Here is a 26,502-nt window from a genome sequence, read left to right as displayed (position 1 = left end):
ACTTCCAGAGCACAGGGTGCAGAGTGGGGAGAGAAGTGCCAGTGGAAAAGTCAGCTGTTTTATTTTGCTTCTGAGAGTTGTTTTGAAAAAGTTGTTTATGGGGCTGGATGTGGTGGCTCACACCTGTAATCCAGTGTTTTGGGAGGCCAAGGCGGGTGGATCACAAGGTCAGGAGTTCAAGACCAGCCTGGCCAACATGGCGAAACCCCATCTTTAAAAAAGAAAAAGTTGCTTATAGCCAGGTGTGGTGGCTCATGCCTGTGATCCCCATACTTTAGGAAGCCATGGAAGGCGGATCATCTGAGATCAGGAGTTCAAGACCAGCCTGACCAACATGGTGAAATCCTGTCTCTATCAAAAATACAAAAATTAGCTAGGTATGGTGGCTGGCGCCTGTAGTTCCAGCTACTCAGGAGGCTGAGACAGGAGAATTGCTTGAACCCGGGAGGCAGAGGTTGCAGTGAACCGAGATCGCACCACTGCACTCCAGTCTGGTGACAGAGCGAGACTCTAGCTCAAAAGAAAAGAAAAAGTTGTTTATGAATCTGGGGCATTTATCATTCACTTAGGGAACAGCAAAGCCCTAGAGATGAGCAGTTAGCATGAGGTCAGGAAACACAGAGGCCTACAGACGGTCAACGAGCCTACAGGTGACTTGTGGGGCAAAACAGGGTCTGGCCAAGCCCTCGCTCTAAGTCCCCATGCCTGACTTCAGCTCCAAAATCAGAATCTCCACACTTGAGAAGAGGGCATATATACTCCAGCCTCCTCCTAAAAATAACAGGTTCAGCCAGGGTAGTGCTTGTAGTTCCAGCTACTCGGGATAATGGCTTGTGCCCAGGGATTCCAGGCTACAGTGAGCTACTGTTGTGCCTGTGAATAGCCACTGCACCCCAGCATGGGTAGCACAGTGAGGCCCCATCTCTAAAATTAAAAAAATTAAAATAGTAGCACAGTGCTGATGACTGAGGTAGCTTTGCTGAGTGAGTACCTGCCACCTACACGTTGTCAGCCTGTGTGATCTAACTGCATCCCAATTACCACCTTAGCTAGCCGTGTCCACTTGGCATCATTTCCTGTCACACAGAGTCGAACTGGTCACCCACTTCCATCATCTTAGTTGCTGACAGCAGTGCTCTGTACCCACCCCCAAGACTGCTCTCCCCCCATTTTCCTGTTGGCTTCCTGTAAGTCAGGCCTGGTGGGCTGCTTCCTGCATCACTGAGGATTGGTCATGTTAAGGAGGCAGAACTGAGCCAGCCACTCAGTTCTCCAGCTCCACCCAGAAGCCTGGTGTTCCAGAAGCCAGCCTGGTCCTGCCAATCCCTGTCACTTATGGTAGGTTCCTGACACTCTGGGCCTGGTTTCCTTCACCTGTAAGGTGGAGAAAGCACTACAGAGGTCAGAGGTCATTGGGTTGTTGGGGATAAAATAGGTGTGACAACCCTAATAGCCTCCATGGATGGCACATCTGCTGCGTGCCCACCATGGGACAAGGCACTTTGCCCAGGGAGGGGAGTGTGCAGGTGGTGATGAGTGCTGAAAACCGTGTGGCAGACACCAGTTGCCTTGTTCTCCTCTCAGATAAGGGACTGGGAACTGGCCTTTCAATACCCTCTTCAAACTGCCCCTGGAGCCTGGAGGCTGTGTTCTCAGACTTCCTTTCTGATGCTTTAGCTTCTTCCCCAGGGCCCAGCAGGGAGGGCTGTGGCCATCACACAGCCAGTGACTCCATCAGGCACTTCGGTGCTAGGAGAAACCAATACTAAGTGTTTTTTACTTCTTCCTGTTTATCGGTATGTTCCATAGTTTTTGGTTCTTTAACTTCTGTCTTTTTTTTTTTTTTTTTTTTAATGGAAAGGGAAGGTAAACATCCATTCATTAGCTTTTTTCTTTCAGCCCCACGGGCCTGCTCACCAGCCAGCCACACAGTGCCAGCCACTTGCCTGGGCCTTGCCCAAGCCTCACGTGACTGCTGCTTTCCCTCCCCAGCCTCTGGGCAGTGCTCCACCAATATGGAGACTGGTGCCTTTGCCTTACCACTCATCTTTTTCTTCTGCACGATCCCAAGTTATCTAGTTAGAAATCTGCTCTGGAATTCTTTTAAGGAGACTTACTAAACATATCAACTTAGAATTTGACTCTGCCCACCCTTTTTCCCATTTAAAAAAAGTAGCTGGGCACAGTGGCTCACACCTGTAATCCTAGGACTTTGGGAGGCCGAGGTGGGTGGATCACCAGGTCAGGAGTTCAAGACCAGCCTGGCCAAGATGGTGAAACCCTGTCTCTACTAAAAATACGAAAATTAGCTGGGTGTGGTAACGGGTACCTATAATCCCAGCTACTTAGGAGACTGAGGCAGAGAATTGCTTAAACCCAGGAAGCAGAGGTTGCAGTGAGCTGAGATCATGCCACTGTACTTCAGCCTGAGCAACAGAGTGAGACCCAGTCTCAAAAAAAATAGTTAAGGCTAGGCATGGTGGCTCACACCTGTAATCCCAGCACTTTGGGAAGACAAGGCAGGCAGATCACCTGAGGTCAGGAGTTTGAGACCGGTCTGGCCAACATGGTGAAACCCTGTCTCTGCTAAAAATATAGTTAGCCAGGGATGGTGGTTCATGCCTGTAATCCAAGCTACTTGGCAAGCTGGGGCAGGAGAATCACTTGAACCCGGAAGGTGGAGGCTGCAGTGAGTCAAGATCATGTCATTGTACTCCAGCCTGGGAGACAGAGCAAGATTCCATCTAAAAAAAAAAAAAAGTTAGAGGACCGGGCACAGTGACTCACACCTGTAATCCCAGCACTTTGGGAGGCCAAGGCAGGCAGATGACTTGAGCCCAGGAGTTCAAGACCAGACTGGGCTACATGGCAAAACCCGGTCTCTACAAAAAATACAAAAACAGCTGGTGGGGCACACTTGTAGTTTCAGCTACTCAGAAGGCTGAGGCAGAAAGGTAACCTGAGACCAGGAAGTCAAGGCTACAGTGAGCTATGATCGTACCACTGCACTCCAGCCTGGGCAACAGATTAGAGATCCTATCTTTAAAAAAAAAAAAAAAAAAAAATAGGGTGACATTTGTACATTGGCGGTTTCTCAGGTGATCATTGAAAGAATGTTGAAAGAGTTTTGCCTATTTTCTGGCTTTTATTAGCCCTAATTACTCCGTGATTATCTTCAACAATTCCTAGAAGTCATTGTGTTTCTGAGTTTTTCAGCTCTTACAGCTTTGCCTGTTTGTAAATGGAGACCTGTCTGCAGGCCCCTCTACCTGCTCACTTTTCGTGGGTTTGCCTTCCCTTACTGCCTTACCCTGTGCCTTCTTGTTCTGCTTTCCACAGGGACTGGGTGCTGCTTTCCTGTCCCATTGACACTGCGGGATAGTACCTATCCCAAAGAGCAGGCTGCCCTTCTTGCCATCTCCCTTATCGGAGGATGACTTACTCATCCTTTTTCTTTTATTTATTTATTTATTTATTTTTATTTTTATTTTTTAAAAAACAAAGGCTTGCTCTGTTGCCCAGGCTGGAGTGCAGTGGTGCAATCACAGTCCACTGTAACCTCAAACTCCTGAATTCAAGTGATCCTTCCGCCTCAGCCTCCCAAGTAGCCAGGACTACAGGTGGATGCCACCACACCAGCTAATTTGTTAATTTTTTTGCAGAGATGGGGGCTCACTGTGTCACCCAGGTTGGTCTTGATCTCCTGGCCTCAATCGATCCTCCCCCTCCCTCAGCTTCCCCAAATCCTGAGATTACTGGCACAAGCCACCATGTCTGACCTTACCCATGCTTTTTCTGAAGCTTGTCACCTGAAGAACTGTTCTCCCCCAGGTTTCAGTTCAGCTTTACCATTTCTATTCTCCTGTGTCTCTGAGAATAGAGGGGTTCAAAGCTCATCTACCCCCACCTCTACCCCCACCTCTCCTGCAGTGAGACCCCACCTCTTCTGCAGTGAGCCCCACGGCAGCTCCTACCCAGCCTTCACAGGAAGAACAGCAGTGAGCCCCCTGCCAGTGGTGCGCCTGGCCTTTCTCTGGTCCAGAATCTGACAGCACTCACACCTTTGACTTCTGCACTTGGGCTTCTAGCCAGTGTCCAGGCACAGGACGAGCAGGACTGATGAGCGTTTCTGTGTCCTCTTCTGGTGCAGGTCAATAAGCATGCATTTTCTGGAGGGAGAGACACTATCGAGGAGCACAGGCAGTTTGGGGGCAACTGTGATGTGGACGTGTCTTTTATGTACCTGACCTTCTTCCTCGAGGACGACGACAAGCTCGAACAGATCAGGAAGGTGAGCAGGGGGCCCCAAGGACCCACGGCCCGCCTCCAGCCACCCGCTCCTGCCCATGGAGTCTGGAAGGCTCCAGCAGCCGGGCGTGAAGGGTTGGTCGGAGGTGCTCAACTGAAACAAGGTGAAAACAGTAGAGTCATCCTCACGTTTTTGAGACAATATGCTCAGAAACCTAATGAACAAATCACGAAAGAGCAGATATAATTACTATTCATTTAGTAGCCACACAAAACAGTCTTGCCTTACTAGTCATCAGAGAAGTATCAGTTAACGTGATCGAAGCTGAGACAGTTCAGTATGGAATTGGTAGGGCTCTTGTGTTGCCATTGACTGTTTTAATGATTGTGAAGCAGATGCTCCAAGCCCACTCGTGAGCAGAGTGTTTATCAGCACAGTCTCCGCGAGCAGTTTGATACTGGGTACAGAGAGCCCAAAAATGTTGAGAGCTTTGCCTCAGGTTTTCCCATTCTTGAATTTTTTCCAAGGAAATAATCCTGAATAAGAAAAAGTTGGCCGGGTGCAGTGGCTCATGCCTGTAATCCCAACACTTTGGGAGGCTGAGGCAGGTGGATCACCTGAGGACAGGAGTTCAAGACCAGCCTGGCCAACATGGTGAAACCCCATCTCTACCAAAAAAATACAATATTAGCTGAGCATGGCGGTTCATATCTGTAGTCCCAGCTACCCGGGAGGCTGAGGCAAGAGAATCACTGGAACTCAGGAGGTGGAGGTTGCAGTGAGCCGAGATCGTGCCACTGCACTCCAGCCTAGGTGACAGAATGAGACTCCATCTAAAAAAAGAAAAAGTTTTCTCCACACGTGATGTTGAAAATGATCATAGCAAAAAGTTCCACACAGACTTGATAAAACAGAGGAAATGTTAAGTTAGAATTGTTACAGGGTAGACTATTATGCAGGCATGAACTATTTAAGAGTGTTCATATGCAGGGCATGATGGCACACATCTGTAGCCCCTGCTACTTGGGAAGCTGAGACAGGAGAATCCCTTGAGCTCAGGAGTTCAAATGCAGCCTGGGCAACATAGCAAGACCCTCATTTCTTTAAAAAAAAAAAAAAAAAAGTTTTAGTGACACAGGAAAATATGTCTATGACAGTGAAAAAAGGATACCAAATGAAAAACTCAAGGAGAGGTTAACTATGTTTAAATGAAACATATAGGTAAAGAAATGTAAAGAAAATTCACTAAAGTGGGCCCCACCTTTGGGCATTGGAATTTGTAGGTGATATTTTCTTTACTTTGCTGCTGCTTTGTGATTTGGGTACTTTATTAAATTTGTTTAATCAGCATGCACTACAATCAGAAAAAGAGAAAAAATTAGCAAGATTTTACAGAAGCCATAAGGCTTCCAGGAACTGTTGTCATTTAGTGCTTGGGGGAACAGACCCTAGTGTCACTGGAGGTAGGGACTGCCCTCCCCATTGGCCCTTCCAGTGTTAGAGACCAAGTCATGGTTACCGTCAGAGCCAGGTTTCTAGCCGTTTTAGGAAAAGTGTAGCTGAAGGCATAGGGTATTGTTGTGGTAACAACAGATCTCACTTTTGAGTGCCACCCACATGCCAGGCTCTGCATGGGTGGTGTATGCTGAGGCAGGAAGGAGCCACTCAGGGCATGTGGAGCCATCTCTCACCATGGCTGTCTCCCTCCGGGTAGGATTACACCAGCGGAGCCATGCTCACCGGTGAGCTCAAGAAGACACTCATAGAGGTTCTCCAGCCTTTGATCGCAGAGCACCAAGCCCGGCGCAAGGAGGTCACAGACGAGATCGTGAAAGAGTTTATGACTCCCCGGAAGCTGTCCTTCGACTTTCAGTAGCACTCATTTTACATATGCTTATGCAGAGAATTGATTTCTCAATAATCCCAGCCCAGTCAAAGCACCGCCACTTGTAGGCTTCTGTCTCATGGTAATTACTGGGCCTGGTCTCTGTAAGCCTATATGTTATCAATACTGTTTCTTCCTGTGAGTTCCATTATTTCTGTCTTCTATGGGCAAAGCATTGTGGGTAATTGGTGCAGGCTAATATGCAGGGTCAGATAGAGAAGTCCAGCTGTGAGTCTCTCCCCAGAGCAGCCCCAAGGAGGGGAGCCTTTGGCTAGAAGTCCATGGGTCACCCTGTTCCAGTCTGTAGGGGACTCCGAAGCTTCCAAGTATACTCTTAAAACCCACTCTATTTAAAAATACACATTCTGTGTATGCATATATGGAATTGAAATGTCATTATTGTTAACCTAGAAAGTGCTTTGAAATATTGATGTAGGGAGGCTAATGAGCACAAGATGTATTTCAGCCCATGCCCCCAACAAAAGAAATTGATAAGAAAAAGGTTTGCTATACATTTGACTAAGAAATCACCCAGCTTTAAAGCTGCTTTTAACAATGAAGAGGGAAGAGTTGGGCAGTTTTGATTAAACTGAGACTCGGGGTGAAATTTGCCGGTTTACTGAGCCCCAGACCATGCATGTATTCCACTCCAGCAATCATGCTCACTTTCTTTGGCAGACCAGTGCTTTCCTGCCAGATGACCCTAGACTGGCTGTCCTGCAAAATCAGGGTGGCTTTTCTCCTGACCATGTCCGATGCCAAGGACTCCTAGCCTCGGCAGATGCTTCATTTTGACCTTTGGCTGCAGTGGAAGTCAGCACAGAGCAGTGCCCTGGCTGTGTCCCTGGACGGGTAGACGTAGCTAGGGAGAAAGTCACAGCAGCAACCCTTGAGGCCCTCACGGGTGTCTGGACAGGCCACATTTCATGGCACGCTGTGTGCAGGCCTGGAAGAGCGAAGCCGAATCTCAGGGACGCCCTTGGTTGATGTGTCTGGGTCTCCTCTGGAACACTCTGCCCTCCTGTCACCTGCTAGAGTGAATAAACTTCCTTGGCTCCCACTCTTGCTGTGCTCTTGTCTGGGAGGTATGGGGAGGGAGCAGAGGCCCCTTCTCTTACCCCTCCATGGATGGCTTTGAGTCTGCTGGAGTCAAGATTTGGGGATGAAAATGCTCAGTTCCGGGAACCCCACAGTGCTGTGTCACAGGCTCCCAGGAATGGACTTGTGCTGGGAAAGCTCTTAGCAGAATCCCACTGCAGGCTCCCTCTCAACCGCATTTCACTTTTCTGGCAGCTGGTGGAGAACACAACAGAGGTTGTCCTCGCTTTTCGGAGGAGGGGCTGGTGTGGGCTGCTTGGTGATGCTGTGGAGTGATAGGGAGCACAGGCTAGGAGCCAGCCTGGGCCCCATTCACGTGAGGCCCATGGCAGAGGCCGAGCTGCAAGGCAGCCCTGGGCTCATTCTACTGGCCCATCCTCATTTTGCAAGTGGGGAAACTGAGGCTTAGGAAAAAGGAACATGACTTGTCCAAGCCCATAGGGTGACTCTGACACAGTACGTCTGTCCTGACTCTTGGTGCTTCTTTCTCCACGTACAGAGGGACTGATTTACAAATGAGGGAACTAAGGTTCCCACCCTGGGAGGCTAGAGGCCTGGGTTCAAGTCCCACTCAGGTACCTGTGTGCAGCATGACCTTACCTAGGCCTCCTCTCCCAGCTTTGACTCCTGGTGGGCTGGGCCCCCGTCCTCCCTCCCAGGCCCAGCCCCTGCTCACCTACCTGGCTGGCTATGACCAGTGAGGGTGAGCCACCCACAGAGGCCATGTAACTCAGTAGCCTGTTGCCCTGAGCAACTAATATGACTTCTTGTAGCTCTGCTGCACCTTTGATGCAGGTGCAGTGAGGGGTGACAAGTGAAGTCAATGACAGCTGCTACTGTCATTGTCCACCTAGCCAGAGCGTCCATGGGCAGGGCCCGGGTGGGGCCTTGGACCCAGAGAGGAGTGAGCCAACAAAGATGGGCGTCTCCCCTCACAAGCTGTGTGTGATTCTGTCCAGGTGACTTAACCTCCCAGTACCTCCATCCCCTTCCCTGTAAAAAGCAGTGATGCCTCCTGTTTAGGGTCTTAGGAGGGGTGCCCTGGGTCCAATACTCAGTGCCCAAGGCCACTGCTGGTCAGGGCACAGGAGAGCCGCACATCTCCCACACCTCCCCCATTTTGCTAAAAACTAGTGGTTTGTAAGAGAAATGTTCCCTGAAGGACATGGGCACATCTGGATCACAATGGGCAGGTTGCAGTGGCCCCGTGGGTGTTTGGGGATGAGGCGTGAGGCCAGGTGCCAGCACCACGTGGTGCCATACGCTCTGCCAGAGGAGCACTCCTGCTCCAGCTGGTAATATCCACTTGTCAGACAGATATGCCCAGCTCAGCCTCGCTGCCCTGTGGCCCCATGCCTGGAGGGGAGACCAGCGGAGGCTGCCTGAAAGGGGATGGTGCCTGAAGAGCACACAAAACGGCACTGGGTGGGGAAGCAGGGTCCAGGGCGGAGGGTGGCTGGGCACACGTGGCAGCTGCGGAACAGCTTGCTGCTCCGGGACAGCGCTCTCAGTGAGCAACAGGCCTGCCTCTGGTCCCCAGCACCCGCCTGCAGCACCCACAGATGTGCCCTCCCCAGGGTCACACTGGCTGGGCCTTAAGGCCCAGGACTCTCTGGTCATTACCATAGAGGTTGTAGAGACAATGAGGACAGGGGCCCTTCCTGCAAACCCCCTCCCCAGTGACAGGCAGAGCCAGCTGCTCAGTGACACAGGCTTAGGGAGAGCCAAAGGCCCCCCACCTCCCAGAGTGCAGCCACCTCCAGAGCCGGGCCAGGAGTGCTGCCAGAAACCCTCCTGCCAAGGCTGACCAGGTGGGGTCTTCTCAACAAAAATGGTCCCAAGATCAGTGTTCGATGAACAGTGGAAACCTGTTAGCAGCTTTCCTTTCCCAGCATTTGGCCAGAGCATCTCAGCCTCTGTAACTCCTAAGCTGGACACACTTCCAGGAATCTACTGCAGGACTTCGTTCATTCACTCATTCATTCGCTCACTCACTCATTTGTCCCACACCCCCTGAGCAACCACTGTGCACCAACCCTGGAGCTGAATGGAGTCCTTGCACGGCTCGCAGGTTCTTGTAGCAGGGGAGAGGGAGGCGAATGACCACACACCCAACCAAGGCCCCCAGGGAGCAGAGCAGGAGATGCCTGGGAGCAGCGCAGTGGTCAGACAGGGATAGCTTCCTGGAGGAGGTGGTACCTGGAGTGTGGAGCCAGCCAGGCAGAGCAGGGGAGGGTGTTCCTGGCAGAGGGCCCAGGGCATAAGGTCAGGTACCCACAGCATCACATGTACAGGGACTGGCATAATGGGAGCAGACCCAGGACGGGGGTCTACCCCTTATTCTGGGAGCAGAAGAGTTTCATTCGGCAGAACGCAGGACATCGTTCAGCCCACAGACACAGTCAAGGTCAGTGTTCGTGAGTGAATATAGTCAATGCAGGTGGCCTCTGGCCCTGCCAGCCCTAACCTCTGATAGCCCCCATCATTGGAAGCCATGTGGTGCCAGGAGTTGGGTGCCGGAGCCTCAGAAGCTCGAGTCCGCCCACCCCTCACTGATGCATGAGTGTAGGCAAGGCCCGCTCCCTCTCAGAGCTGTCTGCTCAGCTGGCATCTGTAAGTGAGCTGTGCAAGGTGCCAGGTGCCCTACAGACAGCCCCTCTGGAGGGGCGGCTCACAGGCAGGGCAGGCGGTAGGGCCTGGCTGGAACCAGTTTCCACTCTGAAAGCGGGTAGGATTGGACAGGGGTGGTAAGGAGAGCAAGTGCCCTGCTGGACATCCCGGTGAGGCAGGACCTGGCACCACAGGCCAGGCCCCACGCCAAGAAGGCCGAGAGGGTGGAGCCCGCCGGAGTGCCACACGGGGTCTCGGTGTGCCCATTGGCACAGTGGGAGCACTGGCAGCTCGGGTGTGGAGGGCTCGTCCGACAGGAAGGGAGTGGGCAGGGCCACGGCCCCACACCTCCCAGGACAGGCAGGCAGGCCTCACGGAGCGCAAAACTGCTGGGCGCAGGGAATGGTCAGCCACGGCCATGGAGCCACAGCCCTGAACATCCTCAGAAACATTTTATTGACAACAGTTCCCAACAGTCTTTGGGGTCTTTAAGTGGCAGGTGCAGCATCCGCAGGCAGAGTGAGGGCTCCTGAGGAACCTCACCCCAAATTCCCTAACCAGGCGAGGATGGCCACCCCAGGCACCTGCCAGGTGGGCATGGCAGCCCCAGCAGTGCCCTCCTGGAGTAGCCTGCTGCGGGGAACGAGCTGGGCCTGGAGCCCTCAGTCGTGGTGCCAGCCCAGCTCCTGCTCCCCACCCTGAGGCCCCCAGCCTGTGGGGAACCCCTGCCTGCAAGGGATGGTTCATGAAGACACAGGAACAACAGTGGGGGTGAGGGTCCGGGAACAGGGCAGAGAGTGACTAAGCGCACACTTGACTCCCTGGAGGGGTGCTCCAAAGATGTGGGAGATGGGGGCAATGGGGAAGCTGGAATGAACAACTGACTCCATGAGACACATGCCTTCATCAAAGGGGCCCACTCCTCCCTGGCTCCTGCCACCGCAGGCCAACCCTGGGCTGATGGCCGGGGGGCCCCTCATCCTGAGGTCAGTAGCTGGGCAGGCCAAGCTCAGGCCTCGGCCAACGCGCTGCAGGGAGGCTCCCTGTTGTCCTGGGGAATGGCCTTGTGGGGTACTGACCCCAGCCATGCGCCCTCTTGCCTCTTCCAGCCACTATGACCTCTGGCAGCTGCCAGCGGGTGGGCCTCTGGGCGTGGGGATCAGCTATGTAAGCAGACCCCGGGTGAGCCTCAGCACCGCTTCATAGGCGACAAAGACCACCATGTTGACGGGGAAGGCGCGGGCACAGTTGATCAGCAGCCCCTTGAAGAGGACCCGGGGCCCCTCCTCACGCACACTGGTCACCATGCAGTGCAGGAGGCCCCGGTAGCGCCGCTGGCCCTGCCCGTCGGCCTGCAGTCTCGACTTGATCACATCCATGGGGGTGGCCACAGCCCAGGCCAGGACCCCCGCACAGCCCCCGGCCACCAGCACACCCAAGACATCTGCAGAGGGACCGCAGTGCCTTGACTGGGAGCCTGATGGGGCACCCGGGGCAGAGGCCCAGCCGCAGTGCGCCCTGGACTCCCTCTACTGGCCCATCCTCATTTGCAAGTGGCTTAGGAGAGGGGAACGGGACTTGTCCCCAGACACACACTGTGACACAGTAAGTCTGTCCTGACTCTTGGTGTTGGGGGGAACTGAAGAGCCCACCCTGGGAGGCAGCAGGCTGGGTTCAAGCCCCCACTCAGGCACTGGTGGACACCACGACTTCACCTTGGCCTCCTCATCCCGCCGGGCGCCCTGCCCTGCCAGGTCCCAGTCCCTGCTCACCTGGGTGGCTGTGGCCAGCGGGGCTGAGACACTCGCAGAGGACAGCGTAGGAGAGGAAGTAGGTGGCAAAGGAGTGGCCGTCCCGCAAAAGCAGGGCCGAGCTGCCCTTGTAGAGGCCACGCAGCCCCTCCTCACGGGCCACCGTGGCCAGGCAGTGCAGCGGTCCGCGGTATTTGGGCTCTGGGCAGGCAGCGGGCACAGCTGAGGGCCCCGAGGCCGAGAGCCGCCGCTGCTGTGTCTGTGTCTGCGTCTGCAGGCGGACTTTGGCCACCTCAGTGGGTGATGTCAGGAACACCTGGAGCGGAGGAGGAGGCGGGGGTCAGACGGCACCCGTGGCTCTGCCCGCAGCCTGGACGTGGCCTCCCACCAGCCTCATGTTGCCCACAGCGACCTCAGGAGCTGGGGCCCCGAGACCCTGTAGGCTGGCCCAGGGCTGGGGAGCCACAGGGTCCGAAGCCAGCTCTGCCCACCCAAGGCCAAAGCCCATGCTTCGTTCAGCAACCACATCTCTCCTCACAGGCCAGCCTGCCCAGCTTCTCCCAGGAAGTGGTAAGAAAATGTCCGTGACCCAGTTTCAAGAACGTAATTATGCCGGGCGCGTTGGCTCAAGCCTGTAATCCCAGCACTCTGGGAGGCCGAAGCGGGTGGATCACGAGGTCGAGAGATCGAGACCATCCTGGTCAACATGGTGAAACCCCGTCTCTACTAAAAATACAAAAAACTAGCTGGGCATGGTGGCGTGTGCCTGTAATCCCAGCTACTCAGGAGGCTGAGGCAGGAGAATTGCCTGAACCCAGGAGGCGGAGGTTGCGGTGAGCCGAGATCGCGCCATTGCACTCCAGCCTGGGTAACAAGAGTGAAACTCCGTCTCAAAAAAAAACAAAAACAAAGACAAAAAAAAAACGTAATTAATGGCCAGGCACAGTGGCTCACACCTGTAATCCCAGCACTTTAGGAGGCCAAGGCAGCAAATCGCCAGGTCAGGAGTTCAAGACCAGCCTGGCCAATATGGTGAAACCACATCTCCCCTAAAAATACAAAAATTAGCCAGATATGGTGGGGTGCGCCTGTAGTCCCAGCTACTCAGGAGGCTGAGGCAGGTGAATCACTTGAACCTGGGAGGTGGAGGTTTCCATGAGCTGAGATCACACCACTGCCACTGCACTCCAGCCTGGGTGACATATCGAGACTCTGTCTCAATAAAAACAGTAATGGTCACTGAACATACTGGCTGCCACTGTGGGAACTCATTCATGTTGGACTCTACATACGTGTGCTGGGGGCTTTACCCTCATGATCTCACTGAATTCTCATCATGCCTCTTACAGATGAAGAGACAGAAGTTCCAAGAGTCTCCCTTGCTTGCCCAAGGTTGCTCAGCTCACAAGAATCAGAGCTGAGAGCTGGGCCTGATGGTCTGGAGCCCTGGGCCAGGCCTTCAGCATTGGGCTGTTCCAGCTGGCTCTGTGCCATCACCACATGTGGAAGTCTGTCTTCCCCACTAGAGTGAGGGCTCCCTGAGGGCAGGCAGGCACTGTGGATGGTCCATGCGCAGTTGGGGATGGAGGAATGCCTGAGTTCAGCAACAGTCAATTGTGTTCAGGCATCTCCGTGCCCGGAGCCATGAGCTCGGGACCTGCCTGTTCAGCTCCCCATGGTGGCTTCTAGGTGACCTTCTGATTATGACAGGGAGAGTCCCTTTGGTCACAGCCCCCTTCCCCAGGGGGCCGTGCTGGGCAGAACAGCATCGACCCCTCATCTGTGTGCAGCCTGGGCAGGATGCCAGCTCCTCTCCCACAGCCCCGGGCTCCATGTGTGGCCTCCACTGTCTACCCTCATCGAGCCTCTGTTTCCCCATCTGCCAGGGTGGACAACCTCTCAGACCCCCAGAGTCTCCCTTGGGCCTTCCCAGCCCAGCTGCCCCTACTCACCCGGACGAGGCCAGAGGCACATCCCGAGAGCGTGATGTCAGCCTTGGTGGGCTTGGCGTCGGGGCTGCCGTACCGGAGCCGGCAGATGTGTGCCAGGCAGTGGCAGTAGGTGCCAAAAGACACAGAGGAGACCAGAGAAACTGTGCATACGGGCAGCGAGAGGCCGCGGTAGAAGCCCCACACCTAGCAGACAGGGTCAGGATCAGGCCAGGGCCCTGCCAGAAGGAGGAGCCACCTGAGGGAGCCCACACTCAGCCCTGCTCCACCATTCGCTTTAGGACATTGGGAAGGTCATTCATGGCCTCAGGACCTCAGTTTCCTCTGCTGTACGATGGAGGTCACGAGGGGGGACCTGTAGAACCAAAGGACCAGGCCCAACCCAGGGCAGCTGCTTGGTGACGAGTAACTTTTTATTTTTTTGGAGACAGAGTGTTGCTCTTTTGCCCAGACTGGAGTGCAGTGGTGCGATCTCAGCTCACCACAACCTCCGCTTCCGGGGTTCAAGCAATTCTCCTGCCTCAGCCTCCCAAGCAGCTGTGCCTGGCCCCCCCTACAGGTGCCTGGCCCCCGCCAACTAATTTTTATATTTTTAGTAGAGACAGCGTTTTACCATGTTGGCAAGTCTGGTTTCGAACTGCTGACCACAGGTGATCCTCCCACCTCGGCCTCCCAAAGTGCTGGGATTACAGGCATGAGCCACTGCGCCTGGCCTGACAATAAACTATTAACAGCATGTTCTGCCACTGCTGCTTTCACGAGCTAGCACCTGGCCTGCACCAAGCCCCAAGTCCATTTTAAAGAATGTCCCCAAGTCCTGCCTCTGGACGGGCCTCTGAGCCAGACCCTGAAGCCTCCACCCAACACTGCCTTCAAGGGGTGCCTGGCCTGGAGGAGACAGAAATGTAGTGATGGGTCCCTCCTTTGATCTTCAAAGGCCTGAATGCTACCTCTAGACCAGGCGTCCCCAAACTACAGCCCACGGGTCGCATGCGGCCCCCTGAGGCCATTTATCCGGCCCCCCGCCGCACTTCAGGAAGGGGCACCTCTTTCACTGGTGGTCAGTGAGAGGAGCACAGTATGTGGCGGCCCTCCAACGGTCTGAGGGACAGTGAACTGGCCCCCTGTGTAAAAAGTTTGGGAACACCTGCTCTAGACCCTCTACTGGAGGTGGCAACCTCCTTCTGAGGCCCGTCTAGCTGCCAGGTACCCCAGCTCCAGTCCTCAGAAGAACCCATGAGATTGGCAGAACTATTCCCATGAGGAAGGTGAGAGAGCTGAGACCCGGAGGGGAGCCCGGCATCAACTGCTGGGCAGTGGAGGCAGGCCCGGCATCCATCCCCTCCCTGCCTCCCTGCCGTCCCCTGGCCCCAGACCTACTCGCTCTCGGTGATAAGTGTCCCGGATACAGTGCCAGATGCCTCTGTACTGTGGCTCCGTCTGGATCCTGACCTGTGTGTGGGAGAAGTGGGCTTCAGGCAGGGGCAGCTCCAGGCCTCGGGCAAGGTCAGCAGGTCCTGGGGAAGGGGAAGAACCACCCTCTTGATTGTCCCAGCCACGCTGGACTGTGGGCACAGCAGGGACAGGGAACCTTGTATTGGACGAGAAACCTCAGGCTCAGGGGTGAGAAAGTGGGACTGACATAGTCCCAGGGGCTATGGGGAGCCATTGAAGGTGTTTGAGCAGGAGAGGGCTGGGTCTGTTTAGCATTCTAGAAAGTCTTCTGGCCATGGACGGGTGCAGGGGCCTTGGGATGGCTTCGGGCTGGCTCCTGCCGCACCTTCACTGTGTCCAGGGGGTAGCCCACAGCAACACCGCAGACTCCTGGAAGGAAAGCAGAGGCCCACAGTGAGGAGAGTGGGGCTGGTAAGCAGTTCGAGCCCATTGCAGGGAAGAAGAGGCAGGGTGCACGTTGGCTGGGCTCCCTGAGAGCCGACCCATGTCCGGCCCTTCTGGTCTGCACCAGGTCTCATCAATCCTGAGGGGACCCCCGTTTTACAGATGAGGAAACTGAGCCTCCAAGTGGCTGCTGCCCTTTGCCAGCAAATTCCCCTTCCCTGAGTCCAGGCCCGGAATTGCCACATCCTCGCTGCCTTGGGCATCACGTTCCGGGACAATGTCTGAGCTGACCCAGGCTGGGCCATGTCTCTGAGCCAGGCAGACCTTGCCCTTGAGCTGTCAGTCCCTGGAGGGTTTGCCTGTGAGCCAGGTGGTAACTGTTTCAGCTGCCTGGGTGGAAGGAGGAGGAGGCACAGCCTGGGCAAAGGCCTGGAGGAGGGAAGCCCAAGCCCACACTGCGGCTTTGCGAGGAGTCAGGACTGCCTGGAACCACAGGTGTCTGTGGAACAGAGGGCTGGAACTCCACACCTTTCAGAGAGGCCTCAGGTAGCACCGCCACAGGGAAGTCAGAGGGGAAGCAGGCATGGCCCGGGGGAAGCATTCTCTCTCCTGAGGGACAGTGGTAAAGACAACAGGCACATGGGGACTGTGACCCAAGTGTGGCTTGGACAGAATGATCCTTTTTTTTTTTTTTTTTTTTTTTTTGAGGTGGAATCTTGCTCTTGTTGCCCAGGCTGGAGTACAGTGTCGTGATCTCAGCTCACTGCAACCTCCGCCTCCCAGATTCAAGCAATTCTCCTGCCTCAGCCTCAGCCTCCCAAGTAGCTGGGACTACAGGCGCACACCACCACACCAGGCTAATTTTTGTATTTTTAGTAGAGACAGGGTTTCACTGTGTTAGCTAGGATGCTCTCGATCTCTTCACCTCATGATCTGCCTGCTTTGGCCTCCCAAAGTGCCGGAATTACAGGTGTGAGCCACCAAGCCCAGCCAAGAATGGCTCTTCTCTACCCTCCCATACACCTCACCGGACTCGTTCTCATCCGTCAAAGCCCTGCCACAACACCACCTCCTCTGTGGAGCCCGCTGGCCTGCCTCTGTGCCTGGAACATGGCAAGCAGAGCCCTGGTCACATGGCCTGGCTGCTATTGCATGCCATCGCCACCTCCAGAACAGGAGTTCTCCAAGGACATGGCCCAGGGCTGACACCCCATGACCCAGGGCCATGTATAGACCAGGAGCCCTTCACACAGACCTTCCCATGGCTCCCGAGGGAAGATGCCAGACTCAGGAGTCCTTTCCAGTTGTGTGACCTCAGGCAAGTCCAGGCGCTTCCCTGAGGAAAGGAGTGGCTGGCCCCAGGCTATCGCCTAGCAGGGGCTCAAGCAGGGCTAATGAGGCCCGGTGCAGTGGCTCACGCCTGTAATCCCAGCACTTTAGGAGGCTGAGGCGGGAACATCACTTGAGGTCAGGAGTTCAGGATCAGACTGACCAACATGGTGAAACCCTGCCTCTACTAAAAACACAAAAATTATCCAGATGTGGTGGCACACACCTATAGTCCCAGCTACTCAGGAGGCTGAGGCAGGAGAATCACTTTAACCCAGAAGGAGGAGGTTGTAGTGAGCTGAGATCACACCGCTACACTCTAGCCTGGGCGGCAGAGCGAGACTCCATCTCGGGAAAAACAAAAGAAAGCAGGGCCCTGCCTTCTCCCAGGCCCAGAGCTGGGCTGCTCTCCCAGCCCCCATGCTGTTCCCAGAAGTACTGACGCCACCCATTGCTGTTTCACAAGACCAGCAAGGCCAGGGTGCCCCCTCCAAACAGCCCCCACAGCCCTTAGGTGGAGCTGAGCCTGGGTCCCAGGGCTGGGCTGTCTCCCTGGATCAGTCTTCCACCAGGTCCCCTTCCCAGGGAGGGAGAGCAGTTTCTGCAGCAGAGTTTGGCCTGAGAAGCAGGTTCTGGAGGCCCAGCCAGGCGCACGCAGCCCGCAGGGCAGGTGGAGCTGGCTCGCCAGGCCTCTTGCTGTCCTCTGCCTGCCCCCTCCAGTCCCTGCTGCAGGCCCCAGGCCCCAGGCCCCAGGCCCCATCCTCCCTACCCATCTCCCTGGCCCTCTCTATCCTCTCCTGGGGTCTTTCTTCCCTACCAGTGACTCAGGCATCCCTCCCCACAGCAAGGACTCCCAGCCTCCCTGACTCTGCCTCCTGAGCAGCCTCCATGCCTGGGCCACAGCCCCATCCCCAGCCTGCCCTCAGCCTCCTGTCTGAGCCTCCCAAGCCAGTGCAGCCCTCAGGCCTTGCAGCAACCCTTACCCAGCCTCAGTCTCCCAGGAGCCTGCTCTCTGCTCATGGTACCCATGGCCCACACCAGGTCCTGGCAGATCCTGCGGGCAGGGGAGCTCCTCAAAGCACCCCCACCCCCGCTGCCCAGCACCTTCCTGGGCCTCAGCTCCTCCTGCCAACCCGGGAACAGCAGCGCCCCCATGGTCCCCCATCCTGTTACCTCCAATGGCTCCAGCGACAAAATCCATGAACAAAGTGTGGTGGGGAGGCCCTGGGTCTGCCTGTCTGAGAGGGCTCTGGTGCCACTGGGGTGGCCTCAACAGCTCCCAGCTGGCCCCTCTCAGATCTTAAATACCTGTGGCGGGGGAAGGGACCGGAATCAGATCCTACTGAGGCCACGCGTCACACAGCTGGACTCCCTCCCCCTCTGCCCCAGGACCCTTGTCCCAGTGCCCTTGGGACCCAAGTGTTGGGCAAGTATAGGAGAGAGCATGGGAGGTGGCAGGCCCCAGGGAGCAGGGTCACTGCCCACTATGTCCAAACACCTCCCAGGGAGGTCCAGAGATGGGGCTTTGACAGCTCCCACCCTCCAGGTCCAAGCTTGGGCCTTCACTGTGTCCCCTGGACTTCCCTGACTCCCCTGGATTTGCTCAGGACCCCCACCCAGGAAACCTGCAAAGCTCCTTCACTTACTCACTCAACAAACACTTCCTTCCCTGAGGCTACACCCAGGCCAATGAGAGCCAGTGCCTGTCCTCAAGGACAGTTGGCAGGGACGGAGGGGGTGTGGGGGACGGGCCTGAACCCAGGAACAGCACCCACCATCTGCTCTCACCCTTCCCACTGCCCCAGCCCCCTGTTGGCTGCTCTGTGGAAATGTGTCTCCCCGGACCCAGAGGCCAAGGCCAGGGCTGCCTCCACCAGCCCCCATGCCCACAGGAACCAGGGACAGAGGCTGCGGATTCAGCCTGCAAACCGACTGCCTGGGCCCTCCTGAAGCGGAGGGCTCTCCGCTAAGAGGCTACTTCTGTCCGCTGGACTCTGTAAAAACAGGGAGCTCCTCACCCATGCACCCCACCTTACAGATCACCAAGCTCTCCTCACTCTCAAGCTCTAGGCTCCTTCTCACCACCCCAGAAGGGAGATAGTGCAGCATTAGTGCTCCCATCTCACAGATGGGGCCGATGAGGCCCAGAGAGGGGGTTCATCCAAGGCCACAAGGGCAGCAGGGCTGGATGTGATCCCCACACGCTCTCACACGGCCCACCCCCTGGGATATCCAGGGCCAGCCTGGGGCATGCCCCATGTGACCTGTGCTTCGGCCCTGTGAGATCCCCACAGGGGACACCAAGGCTCCGGGAGGCTGTGTAGGAGCCTCGGCCACACAGCTGCTGAGCAACAGAATCCAAGTGAGTGCCCTGCGGACTAGAATGGCAGCAGGATAGGGGAGGGGCAGGTGTTGACACATGAGGCCCTGGCAGCCCGTCTGGGTGACCCTCAGGGCAGGTGGCAGGGCCAGGAGACTGGGTGTCTACCTGTTTTCCTGCCCTCAGATAGCAGGACCTGCAGACTGGCCTTGAGCAGGCTGAGAGCTGACGGAGAGACAGCCCCCGCCACCAGCCCAGTTGTTTGTACGCAAGTGGGAGACACAGTGTAAGCAGTGCCAGCTGCCATGGCAGAGGGCAAAGGGCAGGAAGTGGCCCATCTGAGGCCAGTCCCAATGCTAGTCCTGGCCTTCAAGGGAACGGAGCTTAGCGTCTGGTTAGGGGTTGGCTATCTGTCTTTTACGCCCAGCTCTGCCACTCACGGCTGAGACCGTGGGCCAGCCCCTTGACCACGCTGTGCCTCACTTCTGCAACCACAAAATCAAGAGGGTAACTGCCTCATATCTGTGACCGCTCAGGGCAAGGTCTGGGCATGTCCCTGTGGGAGTGGCCAACTAAATGCTAAGGCTACATTAGCAGAAGCATAGAGTCTAGAAGGAAGGAGGTGAGCAGCCTGTTTTGGGCAGGGCAAATACAGCTGGGACTTGGGTTTGATTGCTGAGGCTGCACTGGAGAAGCCAGTACCTTGGGTGCTGAGGGAGCTTGAAGCATGGTGTCTAATGGTAAGAACAGGGACATTCAGACCCATGTTTCCGGCAGAGCATCCGACACAGCAAGTGCCAGTCAGCCATGGCACCTGAGCCAGAAGCCCAGGAGTCACCCTGGACACCTCTCTCCATCCCACATCCAGAGTCCTCAGTCCTGGGTGTCGGCCTCTTAAATTCACGTTTAGATCCCTTCACCACTGTTCGTCTGTATGGCCCAAGCCGTATCATTACCCCAAGGACAGCAGCCCGCCCCGCCCATGCCCCCCATTCACCTCCTCCCTGCTGAGTTTAGGCACCAGGACACATCAGTAAACACAGCGGAAAAGCCCCTTGCCTGGTGGACCTTATGTTCAGGGGCCAACAGACAAACAGCCAAAATACAGAGGACGCCCCATGGCGGCCAGTGCCAAGGAGAGAAACAATGGGGGGGAGCAGGACGCTTGCAGGGGGTGTCAGGGAGACCCCAGAAGGTGACATCTGAGACAAGCATGCTCTCTCAGTCATCGCAGCCAGTTTTACCTGCCCTTTGTCTCCTGAACAAACATGCCCTGACTTGACCCTCTTCCCCGAGGCAGAAATAGAAAACATGCCACCCCACCGTTTGCAGGTCTGAACATTTCCCCCACTCAGCTGTGGGCTTCGGGCAGGCAGGGTGGTGCTGGGTTTGTCTCCACACCCACTGCACCCAGCACAGGCGGGCACCCTGGGGAGGCCAGGTAAATAAATATGTGAGAAAATGAGTCCGTGAACAGATGGAAGGATGGACAGATGGACAGAGGGATAGACGGATGGAGGGAGGAGGGCTGGACAGATGGATGATGAGTGGATGGATGGAGGGACAGAGCGATGGAGGCACGGACAGAAGGACAGATGGAAGGACGGACGGGCTGGCAGGGGCCCCACGAGAAAGAGGTGAGATGGCATTGAAGAACCTGGGACAGGCCACCAGTCAGTCCACACTGTCAGCACCCACACTGTGCTGGGCCCGAACGAGGATGTCCCCCACCTGCCCCCATCACCCCACCCATCCTTTCCACCGAGCGCCCTCTCCTCCCTTCTCCTCCCTGAAGGTGTGCTCCAGGAGGCACTGCTCTCCTGGGTGTCCTGAGCTGCAGACAGCCAATGGTATTAGATGACTTTATTTACTCTTCTATTTTGTATTTTATTATAATTTTTTTTAGATGGAGTCTTGCTCTGTTGCCCAGCCTGGAGTACAGTGACGTGATCTTGGCTCACTGCAACCTGTCTCCTGGGTTTGAGGAGTTCTCCTGCCTCAGCCTCCTGAGTAGCTGGGATTACAGGCACGCGCCACTACATCCGGCTAAATTTTTTTTGTATTTTTAGTAGAGATGAGGTTTTACCATGTTGGCCAAGCTGGTCTCAAACTCCTGACCTCAAGTGATCCACCCACCTCGGCTTCCCAAAGTGCTGGGATTACAGGCATGAGCCACTGCACCCACGGCATTAGATGACTTTAAACAATCATTATTATTCTTGTTAGGTGCAATAATGGTACCAAAGTTCTGTAAGAAAACGGCTGTATTTCTTAGAGTTACAAACAGAAGTACATGGTGGTGAAATGGCATGATGTCTGAAATTTACTTTATCACCATCTGGCAAAAAAGAAAGGAAGAAAGGAGAAAGATCATGAGTATGTGGCCTTTGTTGTAGTCCATGATAAAAAGTAGCAGCCAGGTGTGGTGGCGCAGGCCTGTAGTCCCAGCTACTCAGGAGTCCGAGTGGGGAGGATGACTTGAGCCCGGGAGGTCCGGTGCTCTGCGCTGATTGTCCGATACACTACACTCAGCATCCACACAGCGACCTCCCAGGAGTGGGAGACCCCAGGTCACTTAATAAGAGTGAACTGGTCCAGGCTGGAAATGGAGGAGGTCAAAACTCCTGTGCTGATTAGTAGTGGGATCATGCCCGTGAATAGCCACCACACTCCAGCCTGGGCAACCTCGCGAGTGAGTCCCCCATCTCAAAAAATTTTTAGAAGTAGTAAAAGGGCCAGGCACGGTGGCTCACGCTTGTAATCCCAGCACTTTGGGAGGCTGAGGTAGGTGGATCACCTGAGGTCAGGAGTTTGAGACCAGCCTGGCCAACTTGGTGAAACCCCATCTCTACTAAATATACAAAAATTAGCCGGGCATGGTGGCAGGTGCCTGTAATCCCAGGTACTCAGGAGGCTGAGGCAGGAGAATCGCTTGAACCCGGGAGGCAGAGGTTGCAGTGAGCTGAGATCATGCCATTGCACTCCAGCTTGGGTGAAGGATTAAGACTCTGTTTCAAAAACAAAAATAAAAAACTAGTAAAAGGACAGTAAACAGCGATGGAGCTGCTTGTACCCTGCCCAGCCTCCTTCGTGGCCACCTGGAGGCTAAACTGTAGCCTTGGGCAGCAGGTGCTGGGGGGATCCTGCCTGGTCCAGGGGAGGAGCCCTCAGCCTAGTGTGGGACCCTAGGCGGGTGGCCTGATCTCTCTGGGTCTTGATTTCGGGAGGCGGAGCCCGGAGGAGTCCATTGGAGCCAGCTGGCTACTCCTCGGACAGGCAGGGTGACTGCTAGGAGATCCAGGCCGCCCGCCTCCTCCACCAGCGCACGGAGTCCACGGGATGTGAGACCCAGGCTGCCCTTCCGGGAAGCCTGCGTTGTCCCCTAGGGGGCGGCAGACGTTTCCCCAGCAACCGAGCCGGGTGGGCGCCGCAGAGGGTTTCGGGAGGGAGCCTGCAGGCCCTGCTGGCTGGGCCACACATTCTTAAATGCCTTTTTATTTTTGTAACGAAAGGAATAACTACAAGTTATAGTTATTTTTAATCCACACAGAAGTGATGGAGCCAGCACAGAAAGTGAAAGTGCCAGCACACAGCCTGAGGACCTGCCTGTGGCGATCTTGGCCAGCACTAACCCTTCTTTTCCTTTTTTTCCCTCCTCCGCCTCCATTTTTTTTTTCTTTTTTTTTTTTTTTTTTTTGAGACGGAGTTTCGCTCTTGTTACCCAGGCTGGAGTGCAATGGCGCGATCTCGGCTCACCGCAACCTCCGCCTCCTGGGTTCAGGCAATTCTCCTGCCTCAGCCTCCTGAGTAGCTGGGATTACAGGCACGCGCCACCACGCCCAGCTAATTTTTTGTATTTTTAGTAGAGACGGGGTTTCACCATATTGACCAGGATGGTCTCGATCTCTTGACCTCGTGATCCACCCGCCTTGGCCTCCCAAAGTGCTGGGATTACAGGCGTGAGCCACCGCGCCTGGCTTTTTTTTTTTTTTTGAGACAGAATCCAGCTCTGTCGCCCAGGCTGGAGTGCAGTGGCACAATCTCAGCTCACTGCAACCTCCACCTCCCAGGTTCAAACAATTCTCCTACCTCAGCCTCCCAAACAGCTGGGATCACAGGCACCAGCCTTCATGCCTAGCTAGCTAATTTTTTTTTCTTTCTTTCTTTCTTTCTTTCTTTTTTTTTTTTGAGACGGAGTCTTGCTCTTGTCGCCCAGGGTGGAGTGCAGTGTCGAGATCTCAGCTAACTGTAACCTCTGCCTTCCAGGTTCAAGCGATTTCTCTGCCTCAGCCTCCTGAGTAGCTGGGACTACAGGCGCGCACCACCACACCTGGCTAATTTTTTGTATCTTTAGTAGAGACAGGGTTTCACCATGTTGGCCAGGCTGGCCTTGGACTCCTGACCTCAAGTGATCTGCCCGCCTTGGCCTCCCAAAGTGCTGGGATTACAGGTGTGAGCCACTGCGCCCGGCCTAACATTTCCTTTTCTAATGTAGGTTTGCCATTTGCTTCCTCTCCCTGCCAAGGTGTCTTGGACGCTGTGCCACCTGGCACCAAGGGACCTACTGGGCTCTGTGCACATCCGTGGTCTCCCGTGCTGGAAGTCGGCATGGGCAGCCAGAGTCTGGAAGCCAGGCTGCCGGGTCCCCACTCAGCCAATGCTAGTTGTGTGACCCAGAAGCTCTTCACCTGCCTACACGTCAGCTTCCTCATCTGTAAAATGGAAATTCTGTCACCTAACACCACATAGCTGTTGGGAGGACATGGGGTCAGCAGTTGCACAGTTTTGCAGGTGTACCTGGCAGGCAGTAGACACCCTGTGGATACGACCCTTGAGGCTCAGCTCTGCTGTTGAAGTGCTGGGGGCTTACGTCCAGCTTATTGGAGAGCGCCCCAGTAAACACCATTTGGGGTCTTTTGTGTTTCACTGGGGCATATTTCCAGAGGGAGATTACTGACTTATTATTTTTTGAGATGAGTTTCGCTCTTGTTGCCCAGGCTGGGGTGCAATGGTGTAATCTCAGCTTACTGCAACCTCTGCCACCTGAGTTCAACCAATTCTCCTGCCTCAGTCTCCTGAATAGGTGGGATTACAGGCACCTGCCACCATGCCTGGCTAAGTTTTGTATTTTTAATAGAGACAGGGTTTCACCATGTTGGCCAGGCTGTCTCAAACTCCTGACAGGTGATCTACCCACCTTGGCCTCCCAAAGTGCTGAGATTACAGGTGTGAGCCATCCTGCCTGGCCTAAAGGGGAATTTATTAAGTCTTAACTTAATAACAGATTATTTCAACAGATTTTGCCACTTTGATGGGATTTGGAGGGGTCAAGGAGGAAGAGTGAGAGTCCCAAAGAATGTATCCTGACTCAGGGGCCCGGAGTGGACCCTGGGAGGCTGGCTTGGCTCCAGAGAAAATTAGCAGCCCAGCATTTCCAGAAATGGGGCTCCTTGGCAAGTCTGAGCAAAGTCAGCCGTCCCCAGATTCTCACCTGGTCCCTCAGTGCCTGGGAGGAAGCCATTGACCCACCTGAGCCTCAGTTTCCTCAACATGGGACAAGGGTCAGGCATGGTGGCTCCTGCCTCTAATGCTGGAATTTTGGAAGGCTGATGCAGGAGGATCCCTTGAGCCCAGGAGTTTGAGTCCAGCCTGGGAAACATAGCAAGATCCCTGTTCTACAAAAAAATATAAAAACTAGCCGGACATGGTAGTGCACGCCTGTAGTCACAGTTATTTAGAAGGTTGGGGTGTGTATTAGTCAGGGGTCTCTAGAGGGACAGAACAAATAGGATATATATATCCTATTATATACATAATATATATATCCTATAAACTCCTGTATAGGAATTTATTATATCTAATAAACTTAAAAACATGACTTGTTTAATCTGATTGTTAGTTTATGTTAACTAAATAACAATCAGATATATATAACCTATATAGGAGTTATATATATCCTATATATATCCTATATAGGAGTTTATTTATTTATTTTGAGACAGAGTTTTACTCTTGTTGCCAAGGCTGGAGTGCAATGGCTCAACCTCGGCCCACTGTAACCTCTGCCTCTCAGGTTCAAGCGATTCTCCTGCCTCAGCCTCCCAATTAGCTGGGATCACAGGCATGCACCACCACACCCGGCTAATTTTGTATTTTTAGAAGAGACGGGATTTCACCATGTTGGCCAAGCTGGTCTCAACTCCTGACCTCAGGTGATCCGCCTACCTTGGCCTCCTAAAGTGCTGGGATTACAGGCGTAAGCCTCCGCACCCGACCTAAAGGGTCGTTTATTAAGCATTAACTCACACAATCACAAGGTCCCACAACAGGCTGTGCAAGCTGAGGAGCAAGAAGAGCCAATCTGAGTCCCCAAACTGAACTACTGGAGTCTGAGGCTCCAGGGCAGGAAGCACAGCACAGGAGAAAGATGCGGGCTGGAAGCTAGGCCCGTCTTGCCTCCTCAGGTTTTTCTGCCTGCTTTATATTTGCTGGCAGCTGATTAGATGGTGCCCACCCAGACTGAGGGTGGGTCTGCGTCTACCAGTCCACTGACTCAAATGTGAATCTCCTTTGGCAACACCCTCACAGACACACCCAGGATCAATACTTTGCATCCTTCAATCCAATCAAGTTGACACTCAGTATTAACCATCACACAATGGGAGGATCGCCTCAGCCTAGGAGGTCAAGGCTGCAGTGAGCCGCGATCATACCACCGCACTCCAGCCTAGCGACACCTTTATCCCCAAAATAAGTAAAATGGGACAAGCCAGCTCTGTGCCCAGGACATCAGATCCTATATGCTCCAGGCTTGGCCCCTGTCTGCTTGGGTGTATACAGTGCCCAGCTGGCTGCTGCAGACCACAGGATCCCAGGCAGTGGGTGGGTGCAGTCTCAACTACTATGGAAGCAAGTGGGTGTGTCTCTGGGGTGAGCCTGGTGTGTCGAGAAGGAGGAGCCACCATTCAGTCCTCCCAGACACACCGGCCTCCCTCTGACATCCTGAGAGGCTAGGGCCCCGGGCCTGGGGTCTCTGAGCCTGGGTGCCCCCGGACAGACCTCCAAGCTACAAAGCCTATCACAGGGCATTCGTGCTGCCTCCCCTCCCTGTAAATGGGATGCACAGGTGCCGCTGCCCCCCAGCTGTAGCTCCCATTCCTGCAGGATGAGGCACTAGACGCTACCTTTCCCACTAAGCTTATCGCAGGGGTCAAACCCCATTCCCTGCCCACTGGCCCTGTTCGTGTTACAGGTGAGGACACCAAGGCCCAGACAAAAGCAGCCAATGAGAGTTCGGGAAAAGGGCAGGCACAGTGGCTCATGCCTGTCATCCCAGCACTTTGGGAGGCACACAGATACTCAGTAAACGCATGTGCACAGTAGCTCACACCTGTAATCCCGGCACTTTAGGAGGCCAAGTCATGAGGATTGCTTTGAGGCCAAGGAGTTCGAGACCAGCCTGGGCAACATAG

At 54.8% G+C, this 26,502-nt stretch overlaps 2 protein-coding genes across 12 annotated transcripts in view; one reads left to right on the top strand and one right to left on the bottom strand.

The window, feature by feature from the left end:
• The window catches only part of WARS1 (tryptophanyl-tRNA synthetase 1), a 40,867-nt gene extending 33,673 nt beyond the window's left edge, over positions 1–7,194 (top strand). For both annotated transcript variants that reach the window (XM_010352370.3, XM_003941607.4), the window contains exons 10-11: positions 4,151–4,291; positions 5,964–7,194. In XM_010352370.3, the coding sequence (XP_010350672.1) occupies positions 4,151–4,291; positions 5,964–6,125 (303 nt within the window). In that variant the 3' untranslated portion in view covers positions 6,126–7,194. The remainder of the gene's footprint in view (positions 1–4,150; positions 4,292–5,963) is intronic.
• The window catches only part of SLC25A47 (solute carrier family 25 member 47), a 34,539-nt gene continuing 9,838 nt past the window's right edge, over positions 1,802–26,502 (bottom strand). The window contains exons 2-9 of one of the 10 annotated variants that reach the window (XR_012516427.1): positions 17,884–18,018; positions 15,323–15,366; positions 14,923–15,059; positions 14,156–14,255; positions 13,546–13,728; positions 11,615–11,909; positions 5,511–5,603; positions 4,335–4,402 (exon numbers count right to left, since the gene is read on the bottom strand). Coding sequence is in view for 9 of the 10 variants with exons in the window: in XM_074394245.1 (XP_074250346.1) it covers positions 11,006–11,286; positions 11,615–11,909; positions 13,546–13,728; positions 14,156–14,255; positions 14,923–15,059; positions 15,323–15,366; positions 17,884–17,911 (1,068 nt within the window). In the remaining variant the exon portion in view is untranslated. The other 9 variants (XM_074394248.1, XM_074394250.1, XM_074394249.1 and 6 more) reach the window with 9 other exon arrangements.

This window comes from Saimiri boliviensis, chromosome 2, assembly GCF_048565385.1.
Source record: "Saimiri boliviensis isolate mSaiBol1 chromosome 2, mSaiBol1.pri, whole genome shotgun sequence".
NCBI lineage: Eukaryota > Metazoa > Chordata > Mammalia > Primates > Cebidae > Saimiri > Saimiri boliviensis.
This window is presented reverse-complemented; position numbering and strand designations above follow the sequence as displayed.